Genomic DNA, 25,067 nt, shown 5'->3' on the forward strand with positions numbered 1-25,067 from the left:
GCACACAAGTTGCCTTGCTCCGGTCAGTGTGAGGGATGACGGAGAACAATGAAGGGGTGTGCAGGCCAGGCCATATCAGGTCCTCAGTCAGCAATGTTTCTTCACGGAGTGTGTGTCCTGTCCCCCAAACCCCACTAACATGACCACTGCCAGCGGCCCCCTCCCCACAGTGCAGACCTCCTGTGCCTCTAAACAAACCTATGGTCACCCTCATGAGGTCGGAGTGTCCTTATAACTGCCCAAGCTTCAAGCATCTCTCCTCTCAGCGTCCGTCACCCGTCACTGGGGGTTGCTACCTAATGTCCGTTTCAGGTCCAGAAAGAGGAAGGCGGAGCAGGAAGAATGAGCGATGCTGCGCTCCTCTGTGCCCCTGAGGTATTCGAGCACCTCCCCTGGGTCTGTCTCAGACAACACAGTGAGACTGACCGAGAGTCTTGCCAGGGCCCAGAGCAGGAAAGCACAGGACACCCACACTCCCTGCCCAGGACTGGGCTCATGCCACTGCCCACCGTTCTGTCCACGGTACCCAATGGCCCTTCTTGGTGCAAAATGTGTGAACTGGGTGCTCGCAGTGGCCCTGCCTCCCCACACGCACCCCATTCATAGTGACCTGTTGGGCCAGGGCTGCACATGGGACCTGGCTGACACATCCCCTTCCAGCGACCTGAAATTACAACCCAGAGAAGAGCCAGGGAGCTGGGAGGTCAAGGGGACTGAGGGACTGAGGCAGACATCAGGAGAGGGCCCTGAGGAGGCGGCGTGTGAGTTCACAGAGATTGTCCATGGGGAGAGGGAGGCAGCAGTCCCCAGAGAGAGGCCGTGGGCTGGACGTTTCCAAGATGTCACCCGGCTGAGCACTTCACGTGCACCAACTCATTTAACTCCCTGCCCCACGAGCGGATGCAGTGAGGACACCGCGGCACCGAGAGCTTGGGAGACGGAGGACTAAATGGCCTTGGGTTTTGTGAGCTGCCCTGACACCCTAGAAAGGACCTGAAGCTTCTCCAAAGGGGCATCTGTTGTTTACACCAAACAAGCCCACAGATGGTGAGCCCCCAGCCCCTGTGCTCTCCATCAACACTGTGATTAACACTCTCCCTTCCTCTTCCTTCTGGGCATGCGCACACCAGGCGGCGGCCCCAGGGCAGAGCCGGAGGGCTGTTTGTGAGCTCTTATGGGCTTATGATCTGTTTTCAATACAAAATAAAACTAGCGATCCCAGATCAAGAGGGTAAACTGAGCTGATGCGGGAAAGCACTTCCACCCCCTCACGTACACACCAACTGACTCCTAACCAAAATGCTGGATGAACTGTCTCTTTAAGCACAAAATGCAAAGTTGTGCTTACACAAGGAAGGGACGTTTCCAGGCGCCAGAAAGCTAGAAGAACCTGAGCATCGTGAGCAGAGTTTGAAGCCACCAGGTCAGAGCCGGTGTGTACTTTGAGGCTGGTGTCTTGACACCTGCCTGGGACGGGAGCCAAAGCCACAGGCCCTTGTGGGGGTCTGGGAGCGGGAACTGGGATCCCCATAAAGAGCGAAGAAAAGGCTAAATTGTTGTGGATGCGGGGCCTGAACTTTCCAGCTTCAAAGGGTGAAGCTCAGAGCTGGAAAGTAACATAAAAACTGGCCTGGAACAGAAGCCCCATTAGGCCTCCACAGAGGCAACCAAAACTGTCCCACAGGGGTCTGTTCTGGCCAAACAGAAGTCCTGCAGAAGAACTGTGCTACAAGTACTCAAGGTCGTTCAAGGGCATGCCACTCAGAGTTGGGGTGTGGTTCCAAAGCGTGACATTGGTTTCCAGAGACAGCTGCCCACCTGCCCACGTTATGGGTCGCCATGATGTAGAGCACCTCGGTGGTCTTCAGCCGCACCATGTCATTGGTGTCCTTCAGCAAAGCTTTCAGGCTCTCCAGGCAGCCTAAGAGGCAGAGAAACTTTGAACGTTTACCACTCTCAGAAGTCAACTAACCTGGAAGTCAACAGGTGGGCCTAGGTCGGGCAACAGGAGAGCACCAGAGGTTCCACTGCTTTGGGGCATGGGGAATCGTGTCGGTTATGAAGGAGTGCAGGGTCACCGAAGGTGGCTCTGAGTGCTGGAAAGCCTCCCACCCAGGGACTGTTTCATCTAACCCCCCTGGTGAATTTCCCTGCACGCTTCCGACCAGCGCCCTCTCTCGCAGTCTACCATGGGATTAAGAAAATGGCCTTTGCATTTGGAGAGACCAGGGGTCAAATTCCAACCCTGTCCCCAGCCAGTCACGTGCCTTTGAATGGGTTACACCTCGGGATGCCAAACTGAGCAAATAAAAGTCCTGCTTTATTTATTTATCAGGCAACCCCAGTCTCACACCCCTTCTCTGAGGCTTGATTTTCTATCTGTCGGTTAAGGATGCTCCTTCCTCCCACGGCCGGTGCTCTGAGGACTAAGATAACACGGTCACTACACGTGGGGTGGTGCTGGTCCAAAGCCAAGCTCATTACATAGCAATCCTTATTCTTGACGCTCCACCCAGTGTCCAAGGCCATGCTCAGACTGCCGCGGCCTCTGGAATTAAACCAGACCTTCAGATACAGCTGGAGGGAGAAGCGGCAGTTCACCCATCACGTGCCTGATCTGGGAAGCATGTGACCATGCCACTAAAGTCACCCCGATTCTTATTTTGGTAATTAGGAGAGTGGGAGACAAGGGACATAGGTCCCAGATTTATGAGTGGTTTCAGTAGTGTGCATGCCTACCTTTTGTGACAGCCTTGTGGATGACACAGATAAACAGGGCTGTTTGGTGGATTTGTGGCCACCTGGTTGAGCCATAGCAGAGGGAGCCGTTTCGTGGCTCTGGGTGGGGAGCCGGTGGTGTCCGAACAAGAACGGACTGACCAGCTGGGAGGGATGCTGGGAAAAGGCCAGTCACCTCAGCTTCTCCCACCTTGACCCACTCTGTGACTGTCCATCCAGACCCCAGTCATGGTCACCTGGGCTGTGACACTCTCACCTATGTCGATGGCCACGTAGACATGCTCAGGGTCGTGCACGAGGTCACACAGAGCCATGAGGGCTTTCTGCCTCGTCAGCAGGTCCTCGGACTGCAGCTCCTTGTTCAGCTTGGGCAACGCCCGACAGCCATAGGCAATGGCAGCCTGGCTGGGGTTGACATCGGGGGGCAGGTACATGGAGATCTGGGCACTGGCCATCTCCTCAAACCTGCAGAGGGTGACTCTCTAGCTTTCAAATGAAGCTCTGCAGGAACCACTGATTAAAAGAACCCAAAAAGTTGTCGTTACTACTACCGTGATTTAGAAGCTACTTCTCATTTGATCCTGAAAACTGCAAGGGCAGCAGATGGATATTTTTACTTCCATCTTACAGATGAGCAAACCGAGGCTAAGAGCAATCAAGGAATCTGCTCAAGGTCACAGCAAAGGTAAGTAGCAGCCCAAACTGCAAACTCCAGAGTTCTCCCAGGCTTAATGACAGAAGAAACCACCCATACTTTACACACTGGGCCTTCAGTCAAAGGCACTGCAGAGACAAAACAAACCAAACAAGCAGACACGAATATTGGCCACTATGTTTAGTGCTTATCTTGTGCCAGCAATACCTAGTATCTAACTCAACTGCCCCAGGAGGAGGGGACTTGTATTATCCACATTTTACAAAGGAGGAAGTTGAGGTTAAGGGACAAGGAGCTTGCTGGAGGTCATGGAACTGGTCAGGCTACAAGCCAATGTTCAAATCTGTCAAGCTCATTTACCGACGAGGGACCCATATTCAGATGCTTCCAGTGCATCCACAAAAAAAAGGAATTAAGGTTAAAGCTTAATTTATTTGATTCCACACAAACACACACTTTGAGCAACTCTGGGCAGCGTGGCTTAGTAGTTAAGAACTGGCTCCAGACCCAGGCCACGGGTAGCCGTTGACAAGTTACTCCCTCCATCTTTCCATAGCTGCAAAGGGAGATGATACCAGCACCTCCTTCCCCCCTCCCAGAGTTGTCCTATTAACTGATACTCATGAGCCCGGCACCCGAGCGCTCCAGAGATGTTGGCTCTGATTATTACTATGGTGGTGGTGGTGGTTGTTACCACGTTTAGTGGCACTGACAGGTCCCAGCCCCGTAGGAATCTACTCCGGTAAAAGAGGTGAGCTAGACTCTGATTCCGAGTACCAGGTGACGAGGGAAGGAGGAGAGGCGGCCGGGCTGGGAGGGACGCGGCCATTTTTGTCTGGGCTTCCTTCACAGGGAACGGTGGGTGCTGGGGACAGGGGCCTGCCCTCCTCTAAAAGCGTGGGCTGCAGGAGTCCGGCCGCGAATAACAGAGCCTCGGGGCGTGAGGCCGCGGACACAGTGTAAGCTGGAATGGGTGGGTCTAGAGCCCCCTGTCCCCGGGCCCCTGTCGGGCCGCCGCCGCTCACCTGCCCCAGCGCGAGGTCCGGGTAGAGCACGCCCGTTGCTAGGGACCCGGTTGCCAGGCGACCCCGGCGGCGGCCGCAGCACCGCCCTCCGCACGCTCGGCGCCCACCGCGCAGGCGCGAACAGCCCCGGGCTGGGACCGGCTGTAAAGAGGGGACAATAATACTTTACTGGGTTTCTGTGGGGAACAAAGACTCAGCTTTGTTCGTGATACAGAAGGAAAGGGAAGTGACTGTGTACGCCGTTTTCTGTACTAGACACTTCGCATGGCTTTAATCCTCAGAGTAAACCCGTGAGGTTGTAACATCCAGTTTACAGAACCTCAACGAAATTCAGTAGTTAATCCCAGATCACACAGGCCTGATCCCAGGACTGCAGAGCCCTGGCCCGTGCTCCTTCTTCTGCAGCTGACTGACTGGTAATGACACAGATTGGTCCCTGTAGTGGACACTGCTGAGCGGGGCAATTGTTCTTGAAAACAAGCCAGACCCAGCCACCACCTGCATAAAGGCCTGCCGTGGCTCCCCATTGGTCTCAGGACAAAGTCCAAAGTCCTAGCCTGCCACTCAAGGGCTGGGTCATGGCCCCCTCCAGCCATGCTGGACTCTCTCTTCATCCCCCCAAGTAGCCAACTCTTTCCTGCAGCCTGGGCTGCCTTGATAGACACTTCCTCCATGAAGCCTATCTTCTCCCCAACTCAAGATTAGTAAACCGTCCCATAGCTTAATTACCCATTGGCACACTGCCCTCCCCTGATTCCCTGTTTACTTCTCTGTCCCTTCGGCCCCCTCAGTCCCCCCTTCCCCTGCCCCCCTGCCGACTCCCACTGCCCTGAGGGCGGAGGCCACGGTCAATCCTGTCTACTCCCTACCCTGTGCCAGGAATATCCCAGGAGGCCTTCAGTAAGTGTGGAGCAGATGAATGGTTAATGTGCTTGAATCAAGCACTTTCACCGTCTTGTGTGATCCTCACAACAAACCCTCGAAGTAGATATTCAGGTCCATTTTATAGCTGGGTAAACTGAGGCGTGGAAAGACAGAGAGCAACTCAGGTAAGGTCACCCCTTAGGCCTAAGCCCTTAGCAGTGAAATTCACTAGCGAGGCACCAAGCATCAGCCTCCTGCACATTTAGCTTTGAACTGAAGATACCTGACTTAAATCTGTGTGCCAAGGAGGCCATGTTGTGACATGGAGATCTGGCCCCACTGCTGTCTTGCAAAGGACCAAGCCATGAAGAGTCTCTCTAAGCCAGAGCATCCTAGTGTTCTTAGGAATCTGGTGTGGAGAGCGCTGGGCTGGGAGTTAGGAAATCTGGGTTCCAATTCCAGTTCTAGCTCACTGGGCAAATCCTTCTGAATATGTGAGCCTTCCTTTCCTTGTCTGTGAAATCAGGGAGCTGAGTCAAGTAGAATCTCAAAGCTGGGAACCCCAGGCCTCTCAGAATCTAGTTACACAGTGTTTTCTTTTTTTAATTGTCATTCAATTGTATTATTTTTCAATCTCCTTTTTATCTTTTAAAATATACACATAACATGGGCCGGCACCATGGCTGAGAGGTTAAGTTCATGCGTTCTGCTTCAGTGGCCCAGGGTTTCGCCAGTTCGAATCCTGGGCGCAGACATGGCACCACTCATCAAGCCATGCTGAGGCGGCATCCCACATGCCACAACTAGAAGGACCCACAACTGAAAATACACAACTGTGTACTGGGGGGCTTTGGGAGAAAAAGGAAAAATTTTAAAAATCTTAAAAAATATATATAGACACATAACATTATACATAGCATTTTGTCAATTTGTGAAACATAAAAATATCATAATCTCCTGTGAATTCACCACCAGGACATTACTGATGCCTGCATCCTCTTCCCCTAGGCTAGACCCATCCTCCTCTCCAAAGCTAACTGCTGTCTCATTTCCACGATTACGCAGTCTTACGAGTGCCTCTGGAGGCCATCCAGCCCCGCACGCCTCACTCTCCAAACAGAAACTAGCTTTCAGGAGCTCAGTGACGCAGGTCAGCTTTTAAACAGCCATTAATTATGGAAATTAATTTTGGTAGCATGAGCTCTAGAAGCCAGGGACATGATATTCAGGCATCATTAGATTGAGACCTATGCAGATTAAGGCCAGTAAATGGTAGGCCTGTCCATTCCTGGCTGCTGCAGGTGCCGGACTCGCATCAAATGCCAGTGCCACAGCAAGAGCTCCCATGCTGTGACTGCACAGAGCAGGCGCCCGCGGGGAAGACTTGAAGGAGGAAGGCACGTTGAAATTCATCAGGGCTGACCTGGAAGAGCCAGCGATGGGGGATGTGACTGTAATTCCTGTGTTCCAAATTGTTTGTTTTCATTTGAGTTATTTATTGAATAGGCAATATATGCACACAGAGGAAAACCCAAAAAGTGTGAAAGTAAATGTCTGCCTCCCTTCTTGGTCCCCAGCCGATGGGCTGTCCTTGCTCGTGGCAACCACTGGTATCTTTGCAAAGATGAGCTAGACTTATACGAGTAAATATGATTCATTTACTTTTTAATGTTGTGGCAGCATACTTCAAACACTGTTCTCCACCTTTTTTTAAATTTAACGTTCGTTTACTCATTTAACATTTAGCACTCAGTACAGTTTGGCCGGTGTGCCACATTGATGAACTGAACACAAAAAGGCCTGCTCAGTGCTCTCAATGGAGGGAGACACACCAGCAACATAAACAATAGGTTACATAATATGTTGGAAAATAGTAAGTGCCTGGGAGAAATAGAGCAGAATAAGGGGTTGGGAGGATGCTGCTATTGTCAACAAGGTGCTTAGGGGAGGCCTCATCTCGAGGTGACAGCTGAGCAAACTTGAAGAAGGTGAGGGAGGGGAGCGATGTGGGCATCTGGGGGGAAAGTATTGCAGGCCTAGGGAACAGCCAGTGCGAACACCCCAGTGTCTGGGGTGTAGGATGGACAGCAAGGAGGCCAGTGGAGCATGTGTGGGATGGGGGTGGGGCTAAGTAGGAGATGAGATGAGAGAGGAAATGGAGCGGGAACAAATAACGTGGGGTCTCTTGGGCTATTGTAAAGACTTCATTAATCTGAGAGAGATGAAGAGGCACTGGAGGGTTTGGAGCCGAGGACTGACATGATCTGATCTCAGTTTCAACAGAAGGATCTCTGGAGCTGCTGCACTGGGAACAGGAGAGGGCAAGGGTGCAAGCAGGGAGGCCAGTTAAGGGGAGAGAAGATGATGCTCGGACCAGGGTGATACCACTGGAAGAGGGAGGGAGAGAGAGGATACTGTACATATTTTTGGGGTAGAACCTACAGGATTTACTGAAAGGTCAGATATGGGACGTGAGAGAAAGTGGTCAAGGGATCTTGAAGATCCCTCCATACCAATATATAAAGAAAAACACGAAATATTTAGATAACCAGAAAAATAATATTTAATATATTATGAAAATAAATACTTAAACATTTCGCATATCCCTACCAGTTTGAGCCACCACCCCGCCCAGCCGCGGTGATCGCCAGGGAGATCGGGTGCGCGAGTCTCTCCACGGTCGGCCCCGCCCAGACCCCGCCCCCGGAACCCCGGCTCCACCCCCGGCCGCCGCGGCCCCACCACAGCCAGCCTATCCGGCCCCGCCCTCGTTGCCGTGATGGTCGCCGGCGCTCTGGCCGCGGACCAGCAGCTTCCGGTGGCTCCCGGGAGGCTTTGGTTGCTAGGGTGATCGCTGGAGCAGGCCGCGCGTGGGACTCTTACCGCGGTGAACTCCGCCCAGACCCCGCCCCAGACGTTCGGGATTCGTCGGACGCCGCGGGTCCCTAGTGGCGCCCGTTGCCATGGTGATCGCCGCCGCGGGCCCAGCCGGACCAGGCAGCGCGGAGCCCCGAGCTTCTGCAGCCGCAGCGGGTGAGTCCGCCGCCCGCTCTGTGTCCCCCTCGGCGCCCCCCGTGAGGGCGCGTCCCAGGCTGGCGTCGGGAGCACTCCGCGTCCCCTGCCCACCTCCTGCCGCCATAACCTGAACGCGGCCTGGGCCCCGGAGCCGCCTCTTTCTACGCGCCCACACTGGGCCAGGCCGATTCTGGTCCTGGAAAGAGCAGGTCAGATCGGGAGGGCAGCAGGCCTCGGTCAAGGCCACCCTAGTGGGGGGAGGGGGCGGACAGGAGGAGAGCAAGGCTGTGGAATAGGCGTGAGGAGCCCGGCGCTGGGGGACGTCCTCAAACGGGTCTCTGGGCTGAAACCTGAGGCCCCGGGCCACCCAGGGCCTCATCCCTTAGAGGCTAGGATCAGAGGACCCCTCCCCGTTCTACTTCTCTTCCCCGGGCTGTGGTGCGCAGCCTAGCATTGGTGCCATGCCTCACTCGCACCCCAGTGATGACCTCAGAGAGGAGCCGCTCCCAGTTGGACGCCAGACTGGAGGAGACGCCTGTCTTAAGGACTCCCAGGCAGGGCCATGCAGGCCTGGTCTCCCCAGCACCCCCACCCCACGGTGCTGCCTGCAGATTGAAAGAGATGACCTCCAGCAGATAGTCCTGACAGAGAAGGAGGCCTGGATCTGTTTTTAAAGCTGCTGAATGGGGCCAGCCCCATGGCCTATTAGGTTCCACATACTCTTCTTTGGCAGCCCAGGTTCCATTCCCAGGTGTGGACCTACACCACTCCTCCACGGCCATGCTGTGGTGGTGACCCACATACAAAATAGGGGAGGACTGGCACGGATGTTAGCTCAGGGTGAATCTTCCTCAAGCAAAAGGAGGAAGATTGGCAACAGATGTTAGCTCAGGGACCATCTTCCTCAGGAGAAAGAAGAGCTACTGAAAAGTTAGGCATAAACTTATGTGTGAGTCCCCAGGGATTTGCACAGCTCCCTAACTCTCTTTCCCCCTGGTTGGGTCCACAGGACTGCAAGGATGAGGTCCTCCCTGATGCCTTTGGGGCCCCCTGTGAGCCGGGACCGTGTCATCACCAGCTTCCCTAAGGTAGAGTCATTAGGCCAGCCCTTTATGTGTGCATTGCTCCCCTGACACCACAGCCACATCCAGCGTCCCCACCTGCACTCACCACTGGAAACAAAGCAGGTGAAGCGGGGAGGTCAGCCCTCACTGACAGCCCCCAGGGACTTATCAGAATTCTGGAGAAGCTGGGAGACCTGGGGTTGACTTGCCCAAGGTGGGCCAGCAAGTTAAGGGTGACACCAGGAGGCAGTGTGGCATGGAGGTTAAGGGCATGGACCTTGCAGTCAGTCAGACAGTCCTGGGTGTGAATCCTGCCTCTGTCATTAAGCTGTGTGACTATGGGCAAGTTACTCAACCTCTCAGAGCCACTGACACACAAGGATAATTCCTCTCACATTGGGCGCCTGGCTCATGGTAAACAGGAGCTCCTTTGCCTGAGTTGTGGTTACTGTTGTTTTCATTATTATCATTACTGTTATCAAAACTCTCCAGTTTCCTGACACCAAGTCCAGGGTTCTCCTCGCTTACCATTCTACCTTTGGTTCCTGCTGAGAACTCACAGCTCTCCTCCATCTGTATTAAAATCCAGTATTAGTTGCAGCAGGGAATGCAAGTCAGTGCAGCCTCTGGCGGGGCAGTGGGACAGTATTTCCCAACACTGCAGATGCCCCCACCTCCTCATCCAGCCATTCGAGGCCAGGCGTTGCCACATTTATAAATCAGAAGATCAGACACAACATAAATATCCTCGAAAGGGGGCTGCTTAGACAGCAAAATGCTACTTGCTGACAGAGAAGTGAGGAAGAATGTGGCACCTCTTCCGGTGCTGATGTGTGATGCAAGCCAAAGTAAATCATCAAGTAAAAATGCAAGGAATGGAGCCGTGTGGAGCACACTCTCATGTGTGAAACAAAGGAGACGGGAGAGAGAAATGTATGTGTTTGCTTACACACTCAGAAAATACCCCTGAAAGGGCACATAAGATCTGCTGTCGGTGGTTGCCTCCGTGTGGCCTGGGACAGGCATGGAAGGAGAACTCCTCTCCACCCACTGGCGCCTGTATCTTTTGAATTCTGTGCCCAGGCTGGTAGGGAGGAGGGAGGTGACTGTCGGCTCTGGGTATCTGGGGTCTGCAGTCACTCCTCCTCCCCTTCTTGTGCCTTCCCCCTGGAGTTCTTTCTCCACACAGCCACAGAGACAGGCTTGGGGCCTCAGACTCATGACAAGTCCCCCAGGACTTGCCGTCTCCTCAGAGGCCCAGGCAGTTGCTTCCCTCCAGAGCTTGACAGTGTACCCAGGGATGCCAGAGACTGGTGTCTAATGAGCCAAAAGGAAGGGAAGCGTGATCCGCACAAAACAGTCCAGGTCTCGCGGGACAAAGGATCCCGTTTACAGAGCAGGAAGGGAGGCTCAGAGAGGTAGGGAGGGCTGCCTGAGGTCACACAGCTGGGCATGGTGGAGCCAGGACTTGATCCAGCTGTGGCTGACTCCAGAGCCTATCGTGGGAAGAGGCCTGGGGCTTTTGTCCTGTTTCCACAGAAGGTGAGATTCTCCCCCAACTGCCTGTGGCAGTCAGGGGTCACAGGCCACTGCTGGCCAAGTTCATCCTGTACCCCAGGGTCACACAACTTCAGAACTGAGACATTCGACAGCAGGTGGGGCAAGTCCTTCCCTTTACTCCAGGAGCCTCGGTTTCCCTCTCTGTCAAATCAGCTCACACTTCCTGCCTCGCCTTCCTTATTACACCTCTCCAGTCCTTCCAATGGTGGGGCCCCTCTGCTGACCACCGCGTCCAGGCCGGCCCCCAGCTTGGGGCTGACATAGAAGAGCAGCCAGCTTTCTCACGAGGCCGCTGACACGCTTCTGCGTGACGTGGTCTGCGAGGCTGGCTGTTCACCTGCATTTCCCATCTAATCCTCTGATGCCCAGGTGCAGAGCTGCTGTCAGGAGGGGGCCCACTCACAGATGAGGAGGTGGGCTCAGTGAGGTTTCTTAGCTTGCCCTTTGGCAAAGCTCCTTCCACTGTCCCTGCTGCCTCAGTCACCCCTGGAGCCAGAGCAGAGCCCGTCTCCATGCCTGAGCACTCAGAAGAAACGCCAGGACTAGGGGAGAGGGCCGAGCCCGGCCACAGGGGAGCTGTGGGTCTGGCAGTACCCTGAGGGACACAGCAGCTGTCCGGGGGGACCGCTGCATGTCACAGCAGAGCACATCAGCAGTCTCCCCTTCACAGTGCCCTTCTCCCCGTGTCTTCACCACACTCCGTACTTAGCCTCAGCCAATCTGAGAGCAAAGCGTAATGGGAATCTGTAGTTTGTTCAATATCATTTTTTCTAATTATAAAATGAATGTGCCTTTGACACATGTCATGGTGTCTTAATAGCCACAGACGTTTGTCGAGCTCTTGGTGTGTTCCAGGCTGGCTCTGTGCTGATAGCTTTACAAAAAGTATCTCATTTTGTGCCCCCAAGTCTCTGAGGTTTGACAGATGGGGAAATTAAAGTTTGGAGACGTTAGGCAACTGCCCAGGGTCACACAGCAGCTAGGGGTGGACACAGGTCTTCCTGACCCTGTGGCCGTGCTCTTAAACCACTTCCCAGTTCTGCCTTCCAAGAAATGTGGAAGATTGAAAGTGCCTTCCAGGGCACTTTCTATGCACATATATGCATATTTTAAAAATAAGAATGGCATGAGAGATCTGTAGAAGGGGTGGGGATGGGGTCTAGGAGCTACAAGGGCCCTGAGAGCCGACGCCTCATCTCTCCCGAGGACCTGAGAATGGAGGCCTGCCGCCTGCCCGCAGCAAGGGCCCGGCCGCCCCCAGCGAGCACCTGCGGAGTCCCCGCCTGGCCTCTTTGGTCTGGCCCAGCCTGCTGCTGCTCCTGGGAGCTCACGAGACCCTGGAGTCTCGAGGCTGCTGACATGGTAGAGACAGAGGTGACAGCGGGATCAGGGAAGCTAATGAGGCTGGCAGCCTGGAGGCTCGGGAAGGAGGGACGCTGGGGAGTAAGTCACCACCTCGCTGCCCTGCTCAGTGGTGGGGCTGCAGCTTCGCAGGATCATGTGCCCGCCTGCCTGCCTGTCTCTTTCCAGTGCTACATGCCAGACGCCTGCCTGCAGCTCAAGGAGCACTTCCACAGGCAGGTCAGCGCCGCCTGCCAGCGCAGGAACACGGGGACCGTCGGGTGAGTGCCGCCTCGGCCCAGGGGTGCAGGATGTGGGGAGATGGCAGGAAGGAATGGGTGCGTGATTGAATGTGTGAGGGAACAAATGAACCACTTAGGCTGTGCCGGCGCAGCCCAGTACAGGCCTGAAGACGCCTGGGAATCCCGTCTGGCTTTCCTCGACACCTCTGCCATACCGAACAGCTTTCCCTCCTCTCAGCAAGCTGGGCCGTGATTTGTCAGCGCGAGGTCTCAGCATGTGTCTGTTTCCTGTGTCTGGAACGTCTTCTTACTTTTCAGGTCTCTGTAGAGTGTCGGGTCCTCTGGGGCCTTCTCTGAGCCTCCTGGCTACTCTGCCTCCCAGCCTGGGCTGGGCGGGGCCCCTCCCTGTGCTCCTGTGCCCCACGTGCTTCTCTCATGGAATTGCCAGTCTGCCTGTCTGGATTCCTCACTAGACCTAGCCCATGAGGGCCAGGGCCATGTCTGTCCTGTTCCTGCCTCGGTAGCACCTGGCACCTGGCACCACCTTGTTCCTGCAGCACCTGGCACTGCCAGCACAGGGATCTTACAACAGTCACTTCTTTTTTTTTTCTGGAAAGATTGACCCTGAGCTAACATCTGATGCCAAAAGCCCCAGCATGTAGTTGCAAATGCTAGTTGTAGGTCCTTCTAGTTCTTCTGTGTGAGCCTGGCTCACATCGATGGCTCACAGCACAGCTACTGACAGAAGAGTGGTGTTTGGTGCCCGGAACTGAACCCACGCCACCCAAGTGGAGCACACTGAACTTTAACCACTAGGCTGTCAGGGCTGGCTCGACAGTCGCTTCTTGTAATAAGCAGGTACAAGGGCCTGCTTTTGCCCTCACCCTGAGGAGCTCACAGTCTGCTCAGGGACATGGCTGAGCTCAGAGTTGTCACACAGGTGTGTGGAGGCCACAGCAGAGGCCCAGCTCTGAGGGTCCCAAGACGGCACAAAGTGAGGTGAGGCTCAGGTCAGGATGACCAAAGCAGCCGTGGTTGTGGGATGAGAGTGATGGCCACTGATTCGAGAGTGCTGGTTCCATACCAGGTGCTTCGCAAAGATTATCTCCCTGAGCCTTCATGACAGCTCTGGGAGATGGGGAGACTGAGGCACAGAGGGTACCCCCACAATACCTTGGCAGTACCTTTACTCCTTCCTCTGAAAAGCCAAGTCAGGGCCACCCTGTTCCAGAATTAGAGGCTGCCTGGGAACAGAGGAGACACGGCCTCCGCCCTCACAGACTTGGACAGGTGAGCTGCACCAGCTCACCAGGTGACATAGGTGCCCTTTTGCTGTCTGAAGGCAGAGGAAGTCCCCGGTCAGATGTTGACCTGTTGAGCTTTAGCGTGAGCTGTGGAAACTCTTGAAGCACCATCAATAGTCCCAGGAAAGCTGCTGGGGGGAGTGCAGGGCACACACAGCAAGGTGGCACCAGTTCTCAGTGAGCAGGGTCCCCAGAGAGCCCAAGAACCTCAGAGCTGTTATGCCTCAAGCCAGAGCCCGGACATGCAGACCTGAGTCCTGTCCACGACTCACCACATGGCCTGTCTGGCCCTTGCAGGCCCCTCCAAAGGAGTGGGTGACAGTAGTGTCCTGCTCAGTGAGTGTGTTTGCGAGGAGCAGGAGCCTGTCAGGCACCCAGCCCCAGGCTGGGTAGGACGCGCAGGGGCTCTGCAGTCTGTGCTTATGTCCCCTGCACAGTGGCGCTGTGTCCGCACCCTCAGTGTGCTCCAGGGTCCTGGCTGTGCCCCCTGCTTGGACACAGCTTCACCTGGGGCTCTTCCCTCTGCTCCCTCAGCCTCTCATTGTGGCCATTTCTAATCCTCACAACAGGGACTTGGGCCCAGTGAGATCAGGGGTACAGCCCCAGGGACAGCAGCGTCCCCAGAACAAATGCAGGCTCTCCTGGCTCCCTTCTGAGGGCCAGGGAGGGGGAGAGACATCCCAGAGTGTCTCAGCAGGTGGCCTGTCCTGTGTCTGGTATTGTGGGGTGGTTCACGGGTGGGAGCACAGGGGAACAAGGGCCCGCGTGTGTGAAGATGTCTCGTGACCCTGCTTGAGAGCAACACGGCCATATTCCTGACAGGCTCAAACTCTCCAAGGTGGTTGTCGTTGGCGATCTCTACGTGGGCAAGACCAGCCTCATCCACAGGTGCGCTCACTGGCCACACCTTCCAGCACCAGGTTGTCACCCTTTGCCTGGGAGGCTCAGATGACGTTGTAGTTGAGACTGTGTGGCTACTGAGAACCACACTTGTTGCAGAGGGGGTGCAAGAAATGAGGGAGATGGTGGGATCAGGCAGAGTGTGGCAACCAGGAGCCTGGCACTGGTCACACTGTCCCCCTGGGGCCACGGCTCACACCGCCCTGCCCTTGCTGCAAATGGATACCGCTTTCTCTTTCCCTGTCCCTGACTTGCGGTGTTTGCTGTCCGGGCTGCTGCAGTCTCTCTTCCTCCACATAGTTCCGGTCGGCTGTCTGTCCGTTTGTCTGTGGTCTCCATGGACCATCATCTCCTTAGTGATTCCCTGTGGGTAGACTTTTTGTTGCCTCCAGACTTTCACTGTCATGAGCGAAGCTTTTGTGCACAGCGTCTCTGATGGTTTCCTCGGCTCCCACAGGTTTTGCAAGAATGTTTTTGACCGTGACTACAAGGCCACCATCGGGGTGGACTTTGAAATCGAGCGCTTTGAGATCGCTGGGGTTCCCTACAGTCTCCAGATGTGAGTTGCCATTGTGTTGTGCGGTTTCCTGTGTAGCTTGTGGGGGGACTCCATGGAGACCCCTGGAGAGGGTCTTGGCGAGCTCCTCGACTCTGCCCCGTGGTGCTCAGCAAGGCCCTGTCCAGACAAGCAGGCCTGGGATGGTGGTGTGAAACTGGGCTCCCCCAGTTCCCTGAGGCCGTGGATGCTCCCTCAGTCCCTACAGGTGTCTTGTGTTATTTGTGGGACCTAGAAAAGTCCTCATAGCCTGATGTGCCCACCCACGACCTACCCCCATTCTCCCCTGATGCCCCCCTACTTTCCAGGTTCTGGCTACTGGTCCCTGCCACTCCCCTGCCTGGCCATCCATGATCCCACTTGCCAGGCCAGCAGGGTGGCCTTTGGCAAGTCACTTCAGACCTCTGAGCCTCTGTTCCCATCTAGCAAATGGGCCAACACTCACCCCACTGCCCTCACTCCACTCCCCCTGCCTCTCTCCCTCTGTCTGTCTTCTTCCCTGCCAGCCTCCATGCCTCGGCCTCTCAGGAGCCCACTGGCTTAGGCCCCTCCCCTCTGGTTTCCCTCAGAACAGCCCAGAGTCTCTCCCCCAGGCTCACGCTCTCCCACCAGAGCTCTGGAACTTGCCTTCCCTCTCCTCTGGCACCTGCAGGATGCTGCAGACCTGCCCACATTTCTAGCCCTGCTCCTCCTGCAGGGCTCCCTGCCCATCCCAGGCTCTCCTGTGTGGCCCCCTCCCCTTCTCACTCTCCTGCGTGGCTGTCCCTGCCCCCCTCCCCTTGTCTGCTGGCGTTCACCAGGCCTCTGTCCTGTCCCCTTCTCCTTTCTCTCTCTCTGGAGTCCGCGCCCGCTCCTCTGGTTTCGTCCTCAGTCCTCCATGCCCTGCCTGGGCTGGGCCTGGGGATCCGTGGCAATCAAGATGGAGCTCACCCTCTCCTGGACCTCAGCCCCCAACTCTGTCGAGACTCTGCCCCCTTCTCTGAGGTCAGCCCCAGTGTAGTCTGGAGCCAGATGGTACCACCAACTCTCACCCCAGGGAGAGTACACGGTCAGACCAGAGCAGAAGAGGCTTGAAAATGCAGGGCTGCAGGACCAGGGGGCCTGGAGCCAGGAGAGCTGAGAGGAGCAAAGAGCCAGGAAGAGAGTGGCCTGTGGCTGGGCTCACCATTGTGACCACAGGCCGTATCTAATTAGAGGACCCAGGACAAAAGAGGGACACTGTCCTGGGTTGGCCTCTCATTGAGGTCATTGCCAGCCACCCAACTGGCCCCACCTCTAGGCCACCCTTCTAGCTCCCCACTCAGCTGGCATCATGCTGGATCACCTGAAAAAATTCCTGACCATTGATGTCTTATTCATGGCTTGTTTACTTTTTGGTTTACTGAGAAAAGTTCAATTTTGATCTGTTGATTTAAAAACAGGATGGATTTTCAGATTCAGTCCTACCTACTGACCTCCTGCCTGTTTCTAAACCAGGGCCAGTAGATCTCAGCATGTACTCCCCACTCTCCTATACTGTGCCCAATGGCAGGCCTCATTAATGGATTGTTGCATTCTTTTCCATGGAGCCAGGGCTCAGCTTCTCCAGAGAACCAGAGCTAACTGATCAGAGTCACCCAGGAGATGCAAACCATGTCCCTGTTAGACACCCCCTCCCCCCACGCGGGGAGCTGAGCATCCCCTCCCCTGCAGTGTGGAACGTGAAGCCATGGCCTAGTCACACATGAGCTAGTAAGAGCCACAGCTGGCAGGTCTGGCCTAATCCCAGGGCCTCCCTTACAGTGGACTTGCACATCTGCAGAGCGGTACATCAGAGAGCGTATTCTCCTTTTTAATGGCCTAGTCAGAGGGACTGAGCTACAACTCCCTTCATCTGGGCAGTGGAACTCAGAAGGCTGTGTCTCTCCCCCGTGGGCATGGTGAATCCAGCCAGGGAATTGCCCTGTGGGGCACCCCAGGAGGAGATCATAAGGAATTGGGGGGCGGGATGGCTGGCTGGCAGCAGGCACTTCCTGAGGCCCATGCAGCTGGCGTGGGCCCTCAGGTCTGCCCGCCCCTGGCCCTACCATTCTGCTGGCTCAGACCACTGCAGTTGCTTAATCTACCACCTCTCTTTCCATTTCTCTCTCTGCCACCACACAGCTGGGACACAGCAGGGCAGGAAAAGTTCAAGTGCATCGCCTCCGCCTACTACCGGGGTGCCCAGGGTGAGCAGCCGGGTGATGGCAATGGTGGGGCCTCGGGCACATGCAGTGGGGGCTCCCCACTGGTCTCAACGACGAGAAGTCCAGGTGCTCTGCGGAGGCACCAAATGTGTCCTCTGAGCACCACTGAGAACACCCCCCGGGCTGGTCCTGGGGGACGGGGAAGCTGCCTTCCAGCTGGGCGCGGGCTGGCCTCTGCAGTCACACTCTGCAGGGACCCTGTGGCGGTAGGTGCTCCTCGTAAGTCTCAGCTCAGTTTCAGCTCAGAAAGACACTCAGGGGGAAGTACATGTCCAGAGACCCAGAAAAGAAGAGCAGAGTCGACTCCGGGAGGAGGTGGGAGAGAGGCTAGGCCAGAGGGGAGAAATGGGGGTGAGCGCAGGAGGGCTCCACCCCCAGGTCAGGGCAGCAGATGGGCCCAGGCACTGGGCAGGCCTCCTGGTCAGCGGGCGGCGGCAGCAGAAGCTCCCGACTCCAGCCCCCCTGGCCCAGGAAGCAGATAGGAAGGGGTTTCAGTGGGAGATGGGAGAAAACTGTCCAAAGTAACCCAAACCAAATTCAGGTTATGAGGCACAGTTATGTCTACGCAGTCCTGGTGTAAAAAATCAACATTTTCATTAAGATTTGAAAAAAGCAAAAATAGGAGACAAACCACAAGCATCTCTGCTGTGGGTTAGAGGTCAGCTTGGCCACGTCCACTGCGGCCTCTCTCTTCTCGGGTGGCTGACACCCTGTGGGGATGAGAGGTGTGAGGCACCCGACACAGCCCTGCACCCAGCCGCTGCAGCCCCCATCACCACCATCATCAGTTTCCCCCTTCACTTCCGGCCCCTCTGTGGGAGGAGCCTGCAGCCTGCAGCCAAGGTGCAGAGGAGAGCTTGTCCAGCCTGCTCACAGCCCCGGACCAGGAGACGGCAGGCCTTTCTGCAGTGTCCTCCAAGTGGGGCTGCCCTCAGGATCCCAGTGGGGTCCCAGCCTCCCTGGGCACCACAGGCCCAGGGTGGGGCCAGTGACAAGAGGAACTGGGGGGCGCGGGCTGTATCTCCCAGGGTTCTGCCCACCCGGCTCCCCAGAAGTTGTTTCCCCAAAGCTGGTTGTTGCTAATCGCCCTCACAGCGGTAGCTGCCACTGGTCGAAAGTCTGCCTCGCATCAGGCCCTGCACCAGGAGCTTTTAAAATAGCTGCTCTCACTTAATCCTCACAGCAACCCTGAGAGCTAGAGGTATCATTCTCATCGTGTCACAGATGGGGAAACTGAGGCTCTCAGGGTTAAGGCCCTCACCGAGCTCCTTAGCCGTAAGTGGAGGAGGGGAGATTTGAATGCAGGAGCCCACGAGCTCCATGCCCACCTCCTCTTGCCCCCTGGATTCCCCACTGTGGCTGGGCTGCTGGGTGTGGGTGGGAGCTGGCGGTGGGAGGGTGGGTCCCAAGGGGAAGCCATGGAGTGTCTCCCTCCCAGTCTCCATGGTGAGGTCCAGGGCTGAGTGCCTGAGGGACCACCCAGCATTTCTGCAGGAGCTGGGCTTCCCTCTGGCCTCCTCTTGGGGAGCAGGGAGCCACCGAGGGGAACCCCTTGTGTTTGCCTCACCTGTCGCTGACGGCTCGTGGCTCTTTCCCGTGTGTGCAGTGATCATCACGGCCTTTGACCTCAGTGACGTGCAGACTCTGGAGCACACCAGGCAAGTCTGGGCTCTGTGGCCCCTGGGGTCCCCCTAAGCTCGGGAAACTACCTGGCAGGATTCCCCAGGCCTGGGCCCGTGGGTGTGAGTGACTGGCTCACTTGTCAGAATGGACCACCCACAGGCTGCATACTGTCCAGTTGCCTTGTTATACCTCAAGATTTGCACCCATCCATTGAGGGCAGAGCCTGCTCAGGGCACAGCCAGCACAGCCACACAGGGGCGGGTGCTCGCCTTAATGCTCTGTGGTCGCTGTCTTGAAAGCCTTAATAATTGTTGGATGAGGGGCCTCACATTTTTACTTTGCCCTGGCCCCTGCAAATTACACAGCCGGTCCTGTCTGAAGGGATGTGACTTAGCACGTGGTGTCTTGGGCAGAGAGCTGGCCACATAAGCAGTTCCAGGAGTCTTCCTGCTGCTCCCGGGAATTGCCCAGCGAGTGGGCCGAAGCCCCTGTTGCCTCACTTTTGTTTGGGCATTTGCATCCAGCGTCTCCAAACCCTGTGAGGGAGGCCGGAGCAGCTGTGCCAGCTTATGGAAGTGCAGGACTCGCCCAAGTTGACACAGGGCCAGGACAGGGTCTTCACCGCCCCTGACCAGTGCTCTTGCATCCCCACCCCCTCCAGAGGTCCAGCCGAGGCCCTTTCAGCCGCAGGCCCAGTGCCCCACTCAGCCAGCGTGGGTCAGGGTGCCCCCAACCCTGGGGAGGACCTGGGTCTGCCCCCCTGTCCCCTGGGCCCCTGCAGGTGGGTAGGTGCTATCTCTCAGGCTGTCTCCCCTCTCTGCTTTCCAGGCAGTGGCTGGAGGACGCGCTGAGGGAGAACGAGCCAGGCTCCTGCTTCGTGTTCCTTGTGGGAACCAAAAAGGACCTTCTGGTGAGCAGAGCAGAGCTGGAGGCCTGGGGCGGCCCTCAGGAAAATGCGTCACCTTCAGCCCACGCTTAAGGAATGGGGGGTGGCACTGCCATGCCAGATGGGAATTTGTGGACTGCAGCCCCCGGGGCACTTGAGGTTCCTGTGCTCATCTTGTCAGGGAGGGACAGCTGGCACCCAGATTTGCTGGGGACCATGGGGGTCTCACCCCAGGGTAGGCATCCCCCATCCCCCTACCATGGGGCCACCCAGCCCAGGGAAAGATGGGGAGGGAGGGGGCACAGTGGGCAGCCGCCTACCCTGGGTGCCTCCCAGCAGGAGGGCCAGGGAGCTGTGTCAGGAGGGCTGCTTCTCCCAGTCAGGGGCGGCGTGTGAGCAGGCAGAAGCAGAGGCCGTGCGCCTGGCCAACGAGCTGCAGGCTGAGTACTGGTCGGTGTCAGCCAAGACGGGTGAGTGGGCACGGGGCTGTCGCCATGTGAGTGTGGGGCCAGCCATCAGGGAGGCTTACACGTTTTCTTCTGTGGCTCCATCATGGGCCTGCATCACAGGCAGCTGCTGGTGACAATGCAGGGCCTGCCGTTGCCTGAGCAGGGTCTCCTGTCTCTAGAGAGGAACAAGGAACCTGCCCCGTGGATGGCAGGAATAGTGATCCCTGGCCCTATGCCGCCGTGTTCTCTCACAAAACCGCCCCTACCCATGAGGCAGGTCCATTTTACCCTTGTGAAGTCACTTCCAGGGTCACAGGGAGGAAGTGGCAGGGCTGGCGTTGGAGCACAGCCCGCACCTATGACACTGTGCCATCCTGCTGGGAGGCACCGCCTGCACGTAGAAGGGCCTGGTAGCGGGCTCCTGTCCCTTCCCTGGGAGTCATCGTGGGAGACACTGAGACGTGGCTCACAGCCCCTCGGCCCTTGTCCACACCCCACCCGGGCTGTCCCCCCAACCTGGGCCCCAGCCCCCAAGCCGCCTTCACCCACAGGCTACTGCTTACCCGGCAAGATGCCCACGTCTCCGAGCCTCAGTGTCCTCTGGGAAGCAGGACGATGCTGTCCATCTCGTTTTATTTTTAATGGAAAAACATGTTTTAGATTACAAAAATCAGAAATATTCACTAGGAAAAATTAGAAAATGCAGAGAAGCAAAGAATAGAGTGAAAACACAGGTTGTTGAGGGGGATGAAAGAAATAATGAGTAGTGCCCGGCACATAGTAGGCCCCAGGGGCTCGGGGCCTCAGGAGTTACGCCTGGTAGTCCTTGCCCCAGATGAGGGGCCACGGTAGACATCTGGCCAGGACTGGGTGAGGCAGCGGGAGCGCTAAGGGTAGGCAACACGCGTGGCAGCACCACCTCTATCCCAACACAAAAATGTGGCAGCACCTGGGCCTGATTCCCTCTGCTCTGTCTTGACGTGTACTTGGTGCCCTGTGAGAATCTGCCCTCTTATCAGAGTAACAGCACATTCACTGAGCGCCTCCTATGGACCAAGAAGGATTGCCCTGTGCAGTTGTACAGGTTGTGAGCTACACAAGAGTGGTGTGTGTGTTGGGGGCTGGACCCTGGCCCTGTGCCCAGATGGGCAGCCTCCTTCATCTGGAGGAGGACACACAAAGGCTCGACATGGGGAGCCAGCGCACATTAATCCTCACAGCTGCCCACTGGACAGATGCTCAAAGTTATAGGAGAGCAGGCACCCCTCTGATCGCCACACGTCCCAGCGCCTGGCCCACAGGAGGGGCTCAGTAGCAACTGATTGGAAGAGTAGATGCTGGGAAACCAAGGCTCAGACATCTAAGGGAGCTGCCACGGCAGGTGGTGGGGCTGCGGAGGGGGCTGGAGCCGGGTGGGAGCCAGGCCAGCCCTGTCCCCTGCACTTCACTGGCCCAGGCAGCCCTAGAGGTGGGCTGCCCCGCCTCCAGCATCCCCCAGCTCCCACCCAGACGCGTGTGCGGGCAAGGGCAGAGGCGGGGGTCACAGCTGCCTCGTGGGCCCGCAGGGGAGAACGTGAAGGCGTTCTTCAGCCGTGTGGCCGCCCTGGCGTTCGAGCAGTCGGTGCTACAGGACCTGGAAAGGAGGAGCAGCGCCCGGCTCCAGGTCGGCGACGGAGACCTCATTCGTGCGTACAGGCGCCGGCTCGGGGCTGGGGAGCAGGCTTCCGGCCTCCAATCCATGTCCACCATCCTCTGTCCCAAGACTCGCCCATTCCCTTACCTTACCGCCCTCTGCTGTCCTCTCTTCCATCACTCTGATCTCAGGCCTGTATCCTCCTGGAGCCCACCTGCCAGTTCAGACTCCCTCCCTGGCTCTCCTTGCCCTCCTGGCAGCCTCCTCATGGGCCAGTCTGGGCATCCCGGGCTCCATGGACGTGTCCTGGCCTTGGCTCTCCTAGTCTGTGCCTTTGCCCGCTCTGTTCCACCACCTGGAATGCGACCTGGGCCAGATCACCAGGCCTTGAACAAGAGGCCTAGGAATTCAAGCTCAGGCTCTGGCTGGCAGTCACCAGCGGGGGCCTTGCCCAGTGTCAGCTGCAGGTGCTGGGTTGATGTGACTTCTCCCCTCCTCACAGGAATGGAGGGAAGTCCAGCTGAGACCCAGGAGAGCAAGAGTCCCTCTGGCCTGGGTTGCTGTTAGCTGAGGCCTACGTCAGAGGCCTCCACTCCGCACACACGCGTGGACACTGCCTTCTGTGACTGGAGGGGCGACATGGAGCCCGAGCTCTGTGACGTGTCTGTCCACCCACCATGCTGCGCCCAGCACTCAGCCCTTCTCTTTAGAGGGTCGGGAGCCAGGAAAGACCCCCACTGGCTGCCAGGGCCCCACACTGCCCGGCTGGTGGGTGCGCTGTGGTGACCGTCTGGAAGGCCAGTCGCACCTACAGAGTCATCAGACTTTCCCCTCTGGCCTTGAGAGGCCTCAGGACTACAGACACAGGAGGCTTGTGCCCCATTACCCGCAGCCCTCCCCCCCCCGGCACTCATCAGCAGTCCACCTGGGCCCTCTCCCAGCTTTTTTGGGTTGCCCTCAGAATCCTTCTCATCTCAGGGGTGCAGGCAAGCAGGACTTGTCAAGGTCAGCCTGTGAGGGAAAACCCTCTACCATTCCTGCTTGGGACTTTTCTGTTGTCAACGGGCCTTCCTCATTGTCCACTGTACCTTTGCCACAGATTTGCGAGGCCCGTGGGCAGCCCTGCCCCTCTGGAGGAGGGTGGCTGAGAAGGTCTCTCAGGCCCCTCTGACCGAGGGACCATCTCCGACTCTCCCACCATCCCCAGGTCCTGCCCTCCTGGTCCGTGGGCGAGGATGGGCACAACAGGCCGCTCGCGCCCCTCCGGGCCCCCTGGACAGTGAATTTCCCCAGCTGTGCTGTGGGGAGAAGACCGCCCAGTGCTGCTACATCCCCTGTTTGTGTCACTGCCTGGCTCTGCTGCCTGCAGCAGCCATCCATGCTCTGCCGGACCGGCACCCACTGCTGCCCCTGCCACCCCTCTCCCGCCTGACTGCAAGGAAGGGCCTGGGAACCAGCGCTGGGCACATGCCTCTCAGGACCTTGGTGATGGCATCCACGCATCTTTGGAGGACGTCAGAGGCCAACTCCACCACCCTCTCTTGCACACCAGCTCCGCTCAGATTGTCCCACCCTCTGCCCCAGTCTGCCCACTCGTCCCCGCCCACCTCGTGCCCTAGGCCGGCGGGCAGTCTGGCCTCCACCTGCTCCTTGTAGACGGCCAGCATCTTTTGGGCTGCCTTGCTGGTCGGAGCCGTCTCCCAGTGCCCCAAGCAGTGCTGGCGCACTGCAGGCGCCCAGTGGGTGCTTGTCGGCCCACAGCGATCGCCAGATATCACAGAAGAACACTGGCATCTTTTTCTGTTCGTTTCCCTTTCACCACATTTTTAGCTCTCTCTTTTTATAGATATGAAAAAATACTTTTTATAAATCACTCTTAAAGGAATCACGTTCATGCTTATTGTAAAACAAAACAGTGCAAAGCTTTGTATAAAACACAAAGTGGAAGTCCCCTCCCGTTGGTGGCACTCCCCGGCAGGAAGCGTTGTTAACAGCTGGTGGGATTCCTTCCAGACTGTTCCTACATGAGCTTGTTTGCTGTTTAACCAGAATGACCTCTTGGCGCACCCGCTGCCAGCACCCTGCATTCTGGATGACCTGCCGAGGCGCCCTCACTGTGGGCGCGTGCCCAGCCTGCTGCTGTCTTTGGCAGCTGCCAGTTTTCCTTCCTGTGGCTAGCCCGGAGTCCACCCACCGTGCCCTGTAGGTGGGACATTTGGTTTGTGCCCAGCTTTCAGCCCCAAAGGTGCCACAGTGACCATCCCTGTCATTACAGCTTTGCACCCTCTGGATTCCCCGAAGAGGCCTTGCTGGCCCTTCTGTGGACTGTGGCCCCGGCTCGGTCCACTGGACCCAGTCTGGGGGGCAGGCCACACTGGGGGTGCATTGAGACCGGGTGTGCAGCACACAAGAGGAAGCGTCATGGGATGGGAGAGCCTGCGAGGGTGGGCTGGCACTCTCCACGCTCCTCCCCTCAGCCCTTCAGGCCCAGGTTCAGGGGCAAGAATCATGTCCTGAGCTAGAAACAAGCCATTTCCTGTGCTCCCGCCCGCCCCATAAACGGCCCTTTATTAAACACTCCTTGTGCCGTCACTGTGTGAGCTCCGTCCCTTCCCACTCCTGATGTAGCGTCTCCTCCGTCAGTATCACTTCGGCGTGGTTCCAGCAATACGACAAGTCAGCAAAGACATTCCCTTCAAACACCTCCACATTTGGCTGTGGATTTCTGGGGCAGAGACCCACGACCATATGCAAGTGCTTCAGAAACACCTTGTTCCTCTGCCCTGTCCCCTGCTTCCCTGTTCTCTGAGCCACACTGCTCTTGCCCGACATTCAAGGCCCTCAGTCCCCAGCCCACCCCCACAGGCCCCTGTGCTCCAGCCCTTGTCCCCAGTCCCATCAGCCCTGGTCACGACACAGTCGCTGCAGGTGTCAGGCCCTGTCCTGTGCCCAACGGCTGGGGCGCCCCTTCCCGGGAGGATTCTGG

General features: G+C 57.0%; 2 protein-coding genes across 14 annotated transcripts in view; one reads left to right on the forward strand and one right to left on the reverse strand.

Annotated features, from left to right (window-relative positions):
- RSPH14 (radial spoke head 14 homolog) overlaps nucleotides 1-7,982 on the reverse strand; it is a 94,738-nt gene extending 86,756 nt beyond the window's left edge. For 3 of the 4 annotated variants that reach the window (XM_070276023.1, XM_070276024.1, XM_023646690.2), the window contains exons 1-3: nucleotides 4,420-4,537; nucleotides 2,996-3,252; nucleotides 1,819-1,921 (exon numbers count right to left, since the gene is read on the reverse strand). In XM_070276023.1, coding sequence (XP_070132124.1) covers nucleotides 1,819-1,921; nucleotides 2,996-3,194 — 302 coding nt within the window. In that variant the 5' untranslated portion in view covers nucleotides 3,195-3,252; nucleotides 4,420-4,537. Of the gene's footprint in view, nucleotides 1-1,818; nucleotides 1,922-2,995; nucleotides 3,253-4,419; nucleotides 4,561-7,893 lie in introns of those variants that run through there. The other variant, XM_001914722.5, reaches the window with a different exon arrangement.
- Nucleotides 7,897-23,966, forward strand: RAB36 (RAB36, member RAS oncogene family). 10 transcript variants are annotated; one of them, XM_070276017.1, is made up of 11 exons: nucleotides 7,897-8,316; nucleotides 9,308-9,386; nucleotides 12,453-12,544; nucleotides 14,632-14,697; nucleotides 15,167-15,268; nucleotides 17,408-17,472; nucleotides 19,097-19,148; nucleotides 19,942-20,023; nucleotides 20,379-20,469; nucleotides 22,014-22,133; nucleotides 22,584-23,966. In XM_070276017.1, the coding sequence occupies exons 2-11, from the start codon at nucleotides 9,318-9,320 to the stop codon at nucleotides 22,646-22,648; spliced, it is 804 nt and encodes a 267-aa protein (XP_070132118.1). In that variant the 5' UTR covers nucleotides 7,897-8,316; nucleotides 9,308-9,317; the 3' UTR covers nucleotides 22,649-23,966. The 10 variants fall into 10 exon arrangements, with proteins under 10 accessions (XP_070132118.1, XP_070132117.1, XP_070132120.1 ...); XM_070276016.1 differs by having other exon boundaries at nucleotides 8,027-8,316; nucleotides 19,097-19,152; nucleotides 19,946-20,023; XM_070276019.1 differs by having other exon boundaries at nucleotides 8,027-8,316; nucleotides 19,097-19,152; nucleotides 19,946-20,023; nucleotides 22,014-22,111.
- Nucleotides 23,967-25,067: the final 1,101 nt, after the last annotated feature.

The sequence above is a fragment of the Equus caballus genome, chromosome 8 (genome assembly GCF_041296265.1).
Source record: "Equus caballus isolate H_3958 breed thoroughbred chromosome 8, TB-T2T, whole genome shotgun sequence".
In the NCBI taxonomy this organism is placed as follows: domain Eukaryota; kingdom Metazoa; phylum Chordata; class Mammalia; order Perissodactyla; family Equidae; genus Equus; species Equus caballus.

What these genes read in the sequence shown, in the direction of transcription:
- RAB36 (XM_070276013.1), top strand. Translation starts at nt 9,318, where the DNA reads ATGAGGTCCTCCCTGATGCCTTTGGGGCCCCCTGTGAGCCGGGACCGT. An exon ending in GTTCCCTACAGTCTCCAGAT is followed by an intron (nt 15,269 to 17,407) that starts GTGAGTTGCCAT and finishes GCCACCACACAG; the next exon opens with CTGGGACACAGCAGGGCAGG. An exon ending in GAACCAAAAAGGACCTTCTG is followed by an intron (nt 20,024 to 20,378) that starts GTGAGCAGAGCA and finishes TGCTTCTCCCAG; the next exon opens with TCAGGGGCGGCGTGTGAGCA.